Below are 13,963 nucleotides of genomic sequence, written 5' to 3'. Positions count from 1 at the left end.
AACTAACGTATATATAAATAATAAAAAATGTGCATCTTTTAATCTTCAACGACAACAACAATGAATAGAATATTCATTTTTTTGTTCAAATCAAAGAAATAAAATAGAATAATATTAATTGGAATCAAATTAATACAACAATGAATTTTCAAAATGTCTGGAAATCATTCAAACTTTTATACTACTATGACTCTATCTTCCGGAATCTCCAAGATAATTATGCTTCCTTCTTCATTTTGTTGAATTTATACCAAATAATGTGATAAATCTTTAAAGAATATATCTATGATCTTCATCAAAGTGAAGGTCATATTGTGACATCATCTTTTCTATGTCTTCTTTTTTATTATGTACATGATTGATGAATAAAAAGACGAAGAAAAGAAAATTAAAAACCTATGCTACTAAAAAGAAAGAATAAAAAAATGAAAATAAACATTCAACATCTCTATAGATGATATATATTTATAGATCGGATAAGCCATACAAATAGTTAGAAGGAAATTGAAAAGACATGCTATTTAAGTAAGAACATCAATAGATAGAAGTTTTTTTGTAACTCATTATATATAATTACAATAATAAATATACTTGAATTTTTTTAATTAATAAACAAATTATTTCATGAAAAGAAAGAAGAAAAAATATCAAAAGAAAAAAGAAAAAAGAAAAAAAGGAATGGAGGCCATAGAGAGGTGCCACATCACCTTGTCTATGGTCCTCATTTATATATATATATTGATTGGGTTTATATTGATCTGGTTAATTCAGTCAATATCAAGAGAAATTTTATCTAAATATTATATAAATAACTTTTTTTTAAAAAAAAACAGTCAATATCAAGAGAAATTTTATTTAAATATTGTATAAATATCTTTTTTTTTAAAAAAAATATATGGGATAAAGTTTTATCAGATAAACAAATTATTGAAAATTATCAGTGAATATTAAGGTTAGTAAAAATTGGGTGGATTGACTGTGACCCCATTTTTAGCGCATTGCATTCCATCTGCTTAATCCCAAATAATATCAAAGAGCGACAATGATTCACTTGTTTAATAACTCAATTTATTTAAATATTTTCAAATTTAACTCAACCCATGTAATGGTTTTGAGTTTAATCTTGGAAAACTCTGAAGTTTTAAACTAATAGCCTGTGTGGATTGTTTTTTAACTTATTTTAAACATTTTAAATTAAAATCAAATGTTTCAAAACACTTTTTTAATTGGCTAATACAATTCAAAAGTGTTGTAAAACTATTATGAATTAAAAATACTTAAAATAAGTCAATTGAGACAAGCACCAATAATTGACAGGGTCTTTGAACTGACCTAAAAGCTAGCTCATTTTTTTACTTTGTGAAGTATTCGACAAATTAAAAAAGTAATTAAAATAAGTTAAAGATTTACTTAAAAATTGATCCCCCACTCTTTCTTTTTCTTGCTCTATTTTTTCTCGTTTGTTCTTCTATATTATATTCTTCTCCTTTTACCCTTTTTTCCTACAAATTATTTGTGGTAAAAAAGAAATAGTCATTATTATTTATAAGTATAATTGGAAAAATATCTAGAAAATTTCATATGCTTTATCAAAATTATAAATTTTAAAACTTAAAAATAATCCAGACATATAAATTACCTTATATTTATCAACTTATATTGAAATTGAAATAGGTATAATTGAAATTTTAGTTCAATTTATTTTAGAAATAAAACTTATAATATATTAGCATTTTACCATGTCAACGATAGTTCAAACATTTTTTTTTCAAAAAGGCTCAATAAGATTTTTTGTAGTATAAACATTTTCATTTTTTTGGAAAATTATGCCGAATAGCAAATAGCTAATATTAGGTATAATAGCTGCAGTTTAAGAATACTAATTCGCGGTTGTAGTTTTCCCAATTCTTAATATTTATTTGATTTGTATAAATTCAGAATTTGTATAATTCAGTATCTGATTGTATAAATTTAAAATTTTGTATAAGCTTATCCTGGACATTTGTATACGATTTATGAAAAATTCATAAAGTACCCTATTTTGACAAACGAAATTCTGAAAAATTCTTAAATGTATAAATACATAATTTATATAATACTTACTCTACTTGTATATTCCCAAGGAAATATACAAATTGCATTCACTATAGCAAACAAAACTAAGTTATGGAGTGTAATTATCAAAGTTATAGCTGTAGAGTTTTATCAAGTCTATTATGTTTGGTACTTGTGAATTTTTTTATTATTTATCCAAATACGTAATAGTTTATTTTTTTTTGAAAAAAATCAGCCGATCCAAACGGGTTCGTTCTACACAAGTGTCCACACGGTGGAAACTCTATTTTGAAGGATGGGCCGATTGGGCTGGCGTAGCCTAGTCCAGCCCAAGAGGTCATTTAAAACCCCCGCCTCTCACAAAACCCTAAAGCCGAACTTTGGCGAGAATAACTGAGTAGGAGCAGAGAGTTTCGCCGCACTACAATGGGTATGTATCTCAATCAATTTCATTCAGTTTTCATGGCTACGATATCTATAGTTAATATCATATCCAATGGTTGGGATTGCTGGAAACGCAAATGCAAAAGATCTGACTGTTTGTTTTTTTTTTCTTCTGGAAAATGACTGTGGTTGGTTTATATAGGCGCCTACACTTATGTGTCAGAGCTATGGAGGAAGAAGCAGTCGGATGTGATGAGGTTCTTACAGAGGGTGAGGTGCTGGGAGTATCGCCAGCTTCCATCAATAGTGCGTGTTACTAGGCCTACTCGTCCTGACAAGGCTCGACGCTTGGGTTACAAAGCCAAACAGGTACATTTTCTTCTTTACTATGGTGCTGAGTTCAGCTTAAATCCAACTGATTCATGTATCTTTTGCTTACTTGCTTGAGATTGAGGCAAATAAGTCCTAATTGTTTGGTGATTGATAAGACATCGATATTTGATTGCTGAGACTTCAGCACATGTGCTTACTGAAAACTCTTATCAATATAATTACGTATGGTGTACTAAGTTTTTAGAATCCACAACTGTTGAACAATTTTCTTCATTAAGATGAAAATGAAACATGTATTGTAAAACATGAGTTTGAGTTTGAGTGTTCTAATGAGATAGTATGGATTCAAACCTTTTCTATGTTCGTTTGGTTAAGTTCATTTCAAAACATATTCTACACGAAAACATTCTTCAAACGACTTGCTGTTAAGTATGTAAAACAAGTTCCTCAAGTAGCTTGTCATACATTGACTGTGTCCCTCCGCACCATCCAATATACCATAACTTCACCGCATCCTCTAGTCCCCATCCGCACCACACCCTCCTAATCTCCCATAGTATATTTGTAATATCTTTTGTTAATGTACTGAAGACGAGATAATAGGTTAGAGATCCACTTATTTTCTTAGAAAACGATTACCATGGAAAATATTTTTCCTTTGTACCGAACACACCCTAAATCTGTGTTCCTTTCGTTGTCTCTTCTTATCGCCCCTGTAAATAATTGTAACACAGTATATGTCATTTTTGATAACAGGTCTCTGCTATGAAAATTCATTGTTGTCTATATGAAATTTCTGGATGCATGAGACCGATAAAAGAGTTGCAAATAATTTTTCCTTGTAATGCATGCAATTATTTATGACATTTCTAAATTAGAACTAGCAGTCTCTTGTCATTACTTATTTTCATTGTATCGTATCATTGGTACATCTGTTTCTGCTTCTGATTTATATCCATGTACCGTAATATTTTCAGGGCTATGTGGTTTACCGTGTTCGTGTGAAGCGTGGTGGAAGGAAGAGACCTGTATCCAAGGGTATTGTGTATGGTAAGCCCACCAACCAGGGAGTTACCCAGTTGAAATTTCAACGTAGTAAGCGATCTGTTGCTGAGGAGCGTGCTGGTAGGAAATTGGGTGGTCTTAAGGTCCTCAACTCTTACTGGATCAATGAGGTATCTGTCTCTTCGAGCTCATTTCATAGAAATCAACTTCTTTCTTTACAGACTAATAAGACGATGGAACTAAGTAATACTAAAATAATGTGCACATTGACATTGTTGATTGCAGGATTCAACATATAAATACTTTGAAGTGATCCTGATTGATTCAGCCCATGCTGCTATAAGGAATGACCCAAGAATCAACTGGATCTGCAACCCAGTGCACAAGCATAGAGAGCTTCGTGGACTGACTTCAGCTGGAAAGAAATACAGGGGTCTCCGAGGAAGAGGACACTTGCACCACAAGGCAAGACCCTCAAGAAGGGCAACCTGGAAGAGGAACCAAACTCTGTCTCTACGCCGTTATCGTTGATCTACTTGGAGTTTTTCAAGAGTTTCTTATTGTATTGTTCAACTTGAAGAGTTTCTTTTTGAAATCAAGTTCTGAGGAACTTGGTAGAACAGCTCAATTTGTGCAATGGATGATGTGATGATAGATGATAATGTTATACTGTTATATTTATTTGGTATTTTAGAAGCTGCTAGATGTAGTTGTTTATTTTGGTAACTAAACTGATTATAAGAATCACCAAGAGACCATCACAAAATTTAGCCAGGTTAATATAACTTGCCAGCCTCTATCATAAACCAAAGAAGCTACAAATAGCTATTTACGCTTGGTGGCAGAATGTTACCAACAATGACTACTTCAGACATTTACACCTTCCTAAGAAACATGACTTGAACCCCCTGCATCAATATTCAAATGTATCTTTATACCAATAGCAGAAACTGCCAGTTATCCTATTTTCCCTCACAATAGTAAATTCAGAAGACATTAGGAAAAAGAGAGATCAGTATCTCGCAAGAAATTCGTTGTAATGATCAGGAAAGAAGGTCCGTACTTTGTTGAACTGATGTTCCGGAATTTTGTATATGTCGTCTACAAGACTCTTTGCATCCTCACCTTTTGCTGAACATGTATAACAGAATTTTGTGCAATCGTCTAAGAGTTTGTGCATCTGTGGATGCAGATGTTCAATAATCATTCTTCCTTGGATGAAATCTTGTAAGAAAGCTCCGCACGAGCTTCTTCTAACTTCACAAAAAGCTCCTTCATGAAAGTGGTGTATGTTCCATGAGTAATTCGCAGTACCTCTGCTGCCTTGGCTAGTGACCTGTACGCTTCCTCAGTCTCACCAAGCCACCTGAAATTACATATCAGCACCACAGGATGATCAATTAACAAAATCAGCACTTTCTTGAAATTCTATTGAGCAGAGACTGTTTATCAATTTCATTAAATAGTTTTTTAAGTCGCATTGTTTTTACTTGATAACTTAAAAATCCCGTTGACCCATGACAGATTCGAAACTTAGTGGATGATGTGTCCGCCCCTCTATCCTTTTCCGCTTAAAATATCAAACAGTCAACGGTATGGTTGATTCGTGACGCGTACCTAACACACGCATCGCGTTGCGCCAGACCAAAGCCTTGGGGCATTTCAGAAGTCGCATAATTTCATGTCGTCGATATGGAAAATGTTTGATCACTAAAAATGATTGATGAATAAACCAAAAAATAACAGGATTTGGTTTCTCCAGATGTTCATGTACAGCGACCAAAATCTAACAAAACAGAACAGAAGATGCCTGGAGGAAGCAAATCTACAAACCACAAAATCATTGCAATGTTGCAAAATATATCTCATCAACTAAGAGTGGGACAACCATAATTTCGTCTCCTTCAGTACTTAAATTCAACATAATTTTTTTTTTCAAAGTATACAAATACAAATGTTCGGAAATATGACAAATAGACCACGATCTAGCATAAATGGTATCTCATTACCCTCCGCTATACTTTAAGGTTACTCATAACTTACCATCTAACCTTTGGGATGTGTATACCCTTATGGCAGACGGAGGGACACGTGGCATCATCTAAACAGTCTAACCAAAATTATTTTAATTTTCACCTACAAATTAAAACCCACCCATCTACCTGTAAACAAACCCACCCATGACCCGTATAATTTGAACACCCATACCCAACCGAACAGAGAATCAGGTAGAGATCTTCATAGGTATGTTTGTTCTCCATCTACGACCATTCTCTTAGCTGTTCTTGTAGCGTTTTATGCCTGACTTTAGGTGGTATTGTTGATTGTTGTCTGATTATTGAATGATTTTCTTATTTATTGTTGCAAGATACTTGTGCAATATTGCAATAGGATATACAAGATCTAAGCATATTTCTCTGACAAGCAAAATAATGAAATAAGAAATGGAAAAAAGAAAACTAGCAAAGCAGATATACGACACAATAAATAGAAAAAGCCAAAAGGTCTAACCATTCAAGTTTTCCACAAGTATAGTATTGCAGTCCGAGTAAAGGATGACATTCTGGATAAACTCCTATAAAAGAAGAGATATTACAATATGAAGCAAGCATGTATATCTTTAACCAAAAAAAAAAAGAAGCATGTATATCCACTTTAGAGCATGACTAAGTTCACTTAATTTGCTTACTTACTAATTTACGTTTTATCTTATGTCCAAAATCATCATATTTTTATTATTTTGGTATTTAAAAGTAATTTTGTGTTTATTCGTGAAGAAGTGATATTTTAATTATAATACTAATAAATTTATTGATATTTTTGGGGGGAGGTAAATAGCATTGTATGATAATTTGCATCTCATAATAGCTTTTTATATCATTGGATTATTTATACATATGAAATTACATTAGTCGTTTTATTCTCTATGAATTGCTTTAATCATGTTTTTAAATTTTTTGAATTATTAATGCATTATTTTGTGATTTTTGTGTTGTTATACTCTTTTACGATATTATAAATTAAAAAGTTAAATATCCATAAGGCTGATGCCTTGGCTCACCTCCCGCTCCTGCATTTTAAAATACTGGTGCAGAAATGCATTTTGCGTTTTCTGCACTCCTTACCCCAGACCCACAGGCCTCCACTACAACCCACCTCCCCAACCTATGTTTCACTTGCACACCGAACACAAGAAAGAAAGTAATAAACCACTTGTTTTCCTAGAAAATGTTTTCCTCCGTACCAACCGCACAATGTCACAGTACTTTTATTGAGGACAATAGGGTTCAGAAAAAGTAGATCTTAAGTGAACCTCACTTGCTATCATATTATTATGCCAAGAGATAGCATTGATATGGTGACTACTGAACAGAAATATGCTGAACCTTTAGGTAGTGCCAACTTACTCCGATAAGCTGGAATAGTTAATCTGCAATACTTTAGTGCCTCCTTCCAATCTTGCAGCTCCATCAATATCTAAATGAAAAAATATCCATATATCAGGTGCAATAAAATATCACGAGAAGATTGGAATAAGATTGATGTCAATATTTTCAAAGGAAATCAAGAACGAGATTTCCTTGATAGAATCACCATTCAACATGGCTGGAGAACATTCTTCTGATAGACACTACTTTAAAGGTAATCAAACCTTTAAGATATTCTCACGTGTGCGCATCAGATTGATCGACGATGCATGGTACAGCTCCAATTGAAGTTTTTCAATCATCTTATACATTACACTAGCATCTTTGTTATCTGTGTCCTGTCAAAGAGTTCTCTTTTTCCAAAAAAAAAACACAAATAAATATAATCTTTGAATTTAATTGATGGAACATGTCACTTCCTCAATTCTATACCAACTCAAGTGGACTGATCAGAAGTACCTCCTCTTATGGCGTAATATAGCTCGTGCTGACTTAGAGCGGAAAATATTAGCTCAACACATTGTTAGAAGTAGTATTAACATGATGATTATCCTAAGATTAGTAGAATATCTATTTAAGACTATTATATAGGTTTACAGATAGTAACATAGATTAGACATTCTTAGTGCTAAATTCAGAGGATACGTCCACATGGAAGTGAAATCGAAGCCTTTTCAGACAGTGATTGGATTTCATGAACAGTATTCTTTATTTCTTCCTTGTCCCTAACAAGTCCACATAATTGGCATGTGAATCCTATATTACCTGCAAAAAAAAAAAAAAAAGAAGTCCTTGGAAAACCAGATCAAGATCAATCTTGCAGGTTTAAGATGAGGATCGAGACAGGGATCATATACCAGAGTCACGAAGCATGAAACCAGTGCATCTCTTGTCCTTGCATCTATAACCCTCCAGAACTGCACTTTCTTGGATATCATCATTTTGTCCCTTACAGTAGGTTATAAGTTTGTGAGCAGAGAAATCTTATTATTGAGCACTAGTTAGACTAGACAATGGACATACCAACTTGATGCAGCGAATGCAAGTGCAGGAGAAAAGGTACTGTTCTTTAAGAGCCTTTTGACGAGTTGCAGTGGTTCCAGCCATTTCTATATAACTTATTGATACCTTTTGGAAGCCAATCAAGTAAATCAGAGAGTTAGTGATTGCTTTCACTTGTGTTTTTAATTTACTGCTTAAATATCAGTAAATAACATATTGTCAAATTTAACACACTTCTACAGTAATGAGCGTCAATTTCCAATATTAACTGGTGAAAACCTTTTGCTTATGACATATAAAATCAACAGAACTATTGGAATCGAAGCAACCATATAATCCCCCTTCAATGACATGCACCACTATTTCTACAATCTTATTGAACTCTATGTAGATGTTTAAGTGCTCAAAAGAGCAAACAAGAATCATACAGTAATAAGCTTCTTGAAATCTACTCAAGAGTCAACCACAAAGATCTCAATGATTGCTGATCATGAAAATCATCATGACTACATGCATATCATTATCAGTTATCATTCTTACTAAATTCATCAAGATAATTCTTGCTCAAAATTAGAGGTATTGGTCAAAGGAAGCACTTCCAGATATCAACCTGTGGTTGGTTGATTTGCATCTTATTTAGTTTTCAGAATGATGACATACTTTCAGTTAGTGAAAATTTGAACTCATCAAATTGACCAAAATGATTTGGAAAACAATGTATTACCTCAGTACCTTTAGGTATATGATGCAGAGCTCGGACAACAGCCATTCTTCCCTCAAATATTAGAACCGAATTCGGCAAACAACTATAACACGAAAAGTCCACTTAGAGCAATACGTATACAAGCTAACATAAATTTATTGCAATAATTACCTGTGGTTGATTATAGAAACCACAGGATAAAGGCCTGTCCCCAGGGGTTTCAGTTCAGCGTCACAAATTGTATGTGCATTACATGAAAACTGCACATCCCCAGAAAAGACAACAGAGAAACACCAGGTTAGACAATGAATTTAGGAAGAAAAAACATTAGATGCTTCAAGACAAGTCATTGAGGGAAAACTTTAACCACATTGTCTTGTAATTATCATGAAATAAGAGTGAGTTATAACGAAGGATTTGAACATTGGATACAATATAGCCCAGACATTATGCATGGGATGGGCCTATGCAGCATAGTTTTTTTTTCGGGACGAGGAACATTGTAAAGTTTCGAGACATATCAAAAGATAAAATCTGTTCCACAATCTATACCTTAGAAAAGTTTTCTGCAATCTCCTTTACATTGATCTTGGGACATTGAAGAATCAGATTGACAAGGTTTGCCATCTGAGCATACAAAACTAGTTGCTTCTCATCAATACCAGTCATATCTATGGAAACAAACTTGTCAAGAACAAAACAAAGTCAAGGACGTACCAAATATAGAACCTTAATACAGCATTCAACATTATATCAGAAACTCATAAGTATAAGCTACACAAGGATACGAGAAACCAAGGATTCCACCAGATTGTAATTGTCCATGACTGTTATTGGAATGACCTGGCAGTGAAAGAGTAGTTATGAGCTACATGCAAAACCAATATATACAAAAATAGCAAGACTATTTTTCATGACAAGGCTGGAGGTCGAGAATGACAAATCCAACTAGGGTAAGAAGATAAACTAAAGTTGGTTAGGACCAAGATTAGCCTGCTTGCAGATATATTGCAGCTACTTGGGAGACTTATCTTGCATGAGGTTTCCATGTTTCTGAAACAATTATTTGACTTTTCAAGCCATCAATTATTCCAAAAAAGTCTGATGATGGAAGTTTAGGTACTTCCATGCACATATAAAGATTTTACACTTTGAAGGAAACCAACGGAAGGAGGTATAGAAAGGTAAAATATAAGAGATGCCATAATTTGATTCTCCTTTCACATCTCTACAGATTCTCTTCCTCCTAAAAGAAAGAGATATTTTAGCTGACCAAGGAGAAATATTTTTTTCTCTCACTTCATTTTCCTTCATTTTTTCTTTTGTCAAACCAAACTAGGAAATGGGATATTTAGGGCCTGTTTGGCCATGATTTCATATTATAATTTGAAATGATTGATTTGAAGTTGAAATTTGTTTGGACATGCAATTCAAATCTCAAATATGTACTTATAAACATGGAAACCTCAAAATTTATGAAAGCTATCAAAACTTTCTCAGCTCTTAGTCTCTTGCACAATCTTACCAAATGAGAAAATCATAGTTCATAAACAAGGTAATCGAATTATTCGGTGGCGTCTCATTAATAAATCACATATCTCCATGTCCTTTTTTTTATAACTAAATGTTTTCGATTGCATGTTGTTACAAACTTTCAAATACACATAATTTAACAAAGATCCATTGGTCCAATAAATCAACAATAATAGTAACTAGTTATTGTTTAATATAATCATCCGATAAGGTACGAACAATCTCTCAATGTCGAGCATCGATCTTTTTTTGCGAACATTTAAACTATGGTCTTTTTGGCAAATAATAAACCTATGAAGTTTCAAATATGAAAACTTTTGAAATCAAAAACTTGAAATTGAAATCCTACCTTTTATGTGAACTTGAGATTTGGCATTAAAACTCAAATTTGAGCTTCAACTTGCATGGCCAATCACCTATTTAGACAACCTCCATACCTTTTCATTCCCATTTTTAAAACAAACTGTTGGAATCTTTTCAGTTTTCACTTTGTAAAAGTAAATGATGTCAGACTCCCTGTTTTCTTTTATGTACTGTCTTTGTGCCAATTTATTTATCAAGCATTCTTTTTTAGTTCGTACCAAAAACAATGTCATACTTCCTTATCTCATTTTTCCTTGATAAGATTTATAGCCACACACAATTCTTTGGCTTGTTTTAGATCAGATTTTAAAAATCTTTCTTTCTTTCTAAAAACTCCGCTCCCAGTTAAAAATCACCACATATATTGGCACAGAGGGAGTAGATATTTCCTCAGCAGTTCATTTGATCAATGAAAAAATAAGTTAATTAGCCTTCAGATTTTTGGCAGATCAGAAAAAGAAGTGTTCTGTTTGAACCTGATCCTTTTCCTCATCATTGTATTCATGAGAAACGTATCAGGTCCCTCGGCAGGCCACATTTAGTTGTAAGAATATAAAACAACTTCACCTATGAACACAAATTAAAAAGATTCTAATGATGAATAAAATATTTTAGTATAATTGGCTCAATCAAAGACGTGTCCGCGCTGGTGTGGACTTTCATAAAGAATTGAAAGGCTTCAAGGAATTAGACAGACTTCTTGATTGACTTCATCACATATTTGTTACAATGCTCCCATTTCTTGAAATACCTAGAGTTCTCCGACATGCTACATAATCAAGGGACCATACTCTAAGACTGCCCGTAAGGATGTCAGTACCTCCCCTTTCATGTCTTGCTCGCTGCTTATACTCCAATGCACTCGCTCACCCCAAATGAATCGGATTTAAAGCACAAACGTAACACTTGCACCAAAATTCAAGTACCACATTGAACTCTAAAATTAAGTCATATTCACTTCAGACTAGCAAACATTCACTGAATGAGCATATAATAAAGCTGATTTATAAGATTTAAAAAAAAAAAAGTAGATGGACCTTGACCTTCTCATCTTGCAGTTTCCTCCGGAGATAAAGCTTAACCATCAATCTTATACTTGGCGTGATCGATTTTACCCTCTCCTTGTCAACTTTGGACAAAACCTGGCATTCAACCCTATGCAACTTCCAATCTGACTTCTGCAGTTCACTTCACCATAATTATAAATTGCCCAAAGGAAATTTAAACAGACAAATAGCAAAGCTCCTTAGTTGTTGATATTCATTTATGTTTATTGAACTAGAATGTGTACCTGGCATGTGTTGCCACAGTAGTTAACAACTTGACATGCAGAACATCTCTTGAGGTTACTTGAAGTAAAACACCATTCACATTTAGCTGATTTATTGGGAACTGAAACATATGGCTCTTCCGATATAATCACTTCCCCTGTAATTATCAAAAAAAAAAAAAAAGTCTGCCGAGTAAACCTTAGAGATGTGTAGTTTATGCGATACTCTAATTTGAATGGAAGTAAAACCTGGAGAGAAATCTCGAGTGGTGAAAAGGCAGCGACCCTTTTCCGGCACAGAGGAGACGGTGAGCCCTTTATCACTCAATGCTTCCTCTAATTCCTCCATCACAAATCTCGGAGTTCGGACTTAGAGAGTTGAGAGAGAGCTCGAGAATGTCGGGTGTTTCTCCCTAGTATACTTTAAGTCGTATCCTCCTTAAGAAAAATGTCAAATTTTACTCATGTGCCATCCGAAATTGATTTATTTAATCATTGCTAACCGAATTTTGCTTAGGGATTCAAACAACAAAAATAATGTCATTGATTTCTTACTTCTTTTCTATTATTTGATAAATAAACAAAAAAAATATATATATTTGCTCGGTATTTAAATATTTGACATAATATATAAATATGCTCTTTAGGTTGGTTTCGAATTATATTTATGCTCTTCAACTTTGGGTGTGCATAAGTAGACATTTAAACTTACATAAAGTTGAACAAATCGAGACACATGTCATCCTATATGTTATTTTTTGTCCAACGTGATATACTATGTGTATTTCGCCATGTAGGACTCATGTGTTTATTAATTTAAAAATTGAATTAAAGTGTCTGTTTAAGCATAATAAAAGTTGAAAATCAAAGTTAAAATTTGAAATCAAATATTATGATTCAATATATGTATTATGCTTAAATATTGTCTAGCACAAAACCACAGAGAGGTAGAGGGTTGGTGTGGAACTTTGAGGGATGGTGGGAGTGGGCGAGTCAAGAGGTAGGTTAAGTGAATATTATGAATATGTGATGGTATTTATCATGTATGAAACTTGTTTTTATAGGCAATATTTATTAAAAAAATTGTGCTCTCTGTGCTAAACACACCCTTAAAAGTTATTTTCAAATGCAAGCTCCTTTGAAAATATTTTTAAGGATTGAGAACGAATAGAATGCTGGGTAAAATTGTTCAATTTCAAATTACGGAAAGACAAATTTGATATAGCTATTAGCTTCAGTCATTATTGGATTTAAATGTACGTTTTATCTGATTGAAGGAAAACATATAGAAATTAGGTGAAGCATATAAGTTGATCGACAGTAAATAATCTGGCACAACAACGCATCCTTCGAGTTTGATGCATTTGGAAAAGAATGCAACAGCCAATAAAGTACACTGAAATAAATTAATTTCAACTTTTTTACCACCAAAAATGCAAAGCAAGTGATCGAAGAGCTCTAACAACTAAAAGAAAAAAACAGGACATTCAGTACGCGTACTTTGTAGGTAATCATTTCATTTTACAAGGGTAAAAAATACTCTGTAAGCTAAGGGCCAAATTTACTCATGCCGTTACCAAAGTAATCTAAAATACCCCTCATTTAGGTGGAATCCCACCATCAACCAAAATAACCTATTAAAATAAAGCCAATTACTGCAATATCATAACTTCTCAACCAAATAAACACAAAATAATTTTGCACTATCAATCAGCTATTCATCCAACAAAAGTTAAGAGACTATTTTAATCCATTCCAACATGTCAGTGCTAATTTCAACACGAATAAGCAACTATATTTTGTGAAAGAAGCAAAAGAATACTCTTCAATGGAGTTTCTATCTTTCATGAACCCAGTGAAAAGTAGTTCAATCAAGATACAGATCTA

General features: G+C 33.2%; 2 protein-coding genes across 3 annotated transcripts; one reads left to right on the top strand and one right to left on the bottom strand.

The window, feature by feature from the left end:
• Positions 1-2,344: 2,344 nt before the first annotated feature.
• On the top strand, positions 2,345-4,465 carry LOC101259162 (large ribosomal subunit protein eL15). The gene is made up of 4 exons (XM_004241974.5): positions 2,345-2,485; positions 2,642-2,808; positions 3,750-3,947; positions 4,063-4,465. Exons 1-4 carry the CDS (start codon positions 2,482-2,484, stop codon positions 4,306-4,308), a joined length of 615 nt encoding a protein of 204 aa, XP_004242022.1. The 5' UTR covers positions 2,345-2,481; the 3' UTR covers positions 4,309-4,465.
• An 88-nt stretch (positions 4,466-4,553) lies between these two features.
• Positions 4,554-12,627, bottom strand: LOC101259448 (histone-lysine N-methyltransferase ASHR1). 2 transcript variants are annotated; one of them, XM_004241975.5, is made up of 14 exons: positions 12,326-12,627; positions 12,098-12,234; positions 11,850-11,984; positions 9,699-9,753; positions 9,463-9,581; positions 9,082-9,170; positions 8,932-9,013; positions 8,229-8,333; positions 8,063-8,153; positions 7,851-7,970; positions 7,430-7,536; positions 7,185-7,254; positions 6,289-6,352; positions 4,554-5,143 (listed from the first exon to the last, which is right to left on the bottom strand). In XM_004241975.5, exons 1-14 carry the CDS (start codon positions 12,423-12,425, stop codon positions 4,981-4,983), a joined length of 1,437 nt encoding a protein of 478 aa, XP_004242023.1. In that variant the 5' UTR covers positions 12,426-12,627; the 3' UTR covers positions 4,554-4,980. The 2 variants fall into 2 exon arrangements, with proteins under 2 accessions (XP_004242023.1, XP_069155358.1); XM_069299257.1 differs by lacking the exon at positions 4,554-5,143 and adding an exon at positions 5,643-6,194 and having other exon boundaries at positions 12,326-12,538.
• Positions 12,628-13,963: the final 1,336 nt, after the last annotated feature.

This window comes from Solanum lycopersicum, chromosome 6, assembly GCF_036512215.1.
Source record: "Solanum lycopersicum chromosome 6, SLM_r2.1".
In the NCBI taxonomy this organism is placed as follows: Eukaryota; Viridiplantae; Streptophyta; class Magnoliopsida; order Solanales; family Solanaceae; genus Solanum; species Solanum lycopersicum.
Note: the sequence above shows the minus strand (reverse complement) of the source record. Positions and strands in the feature narration are given on the sequence as shown.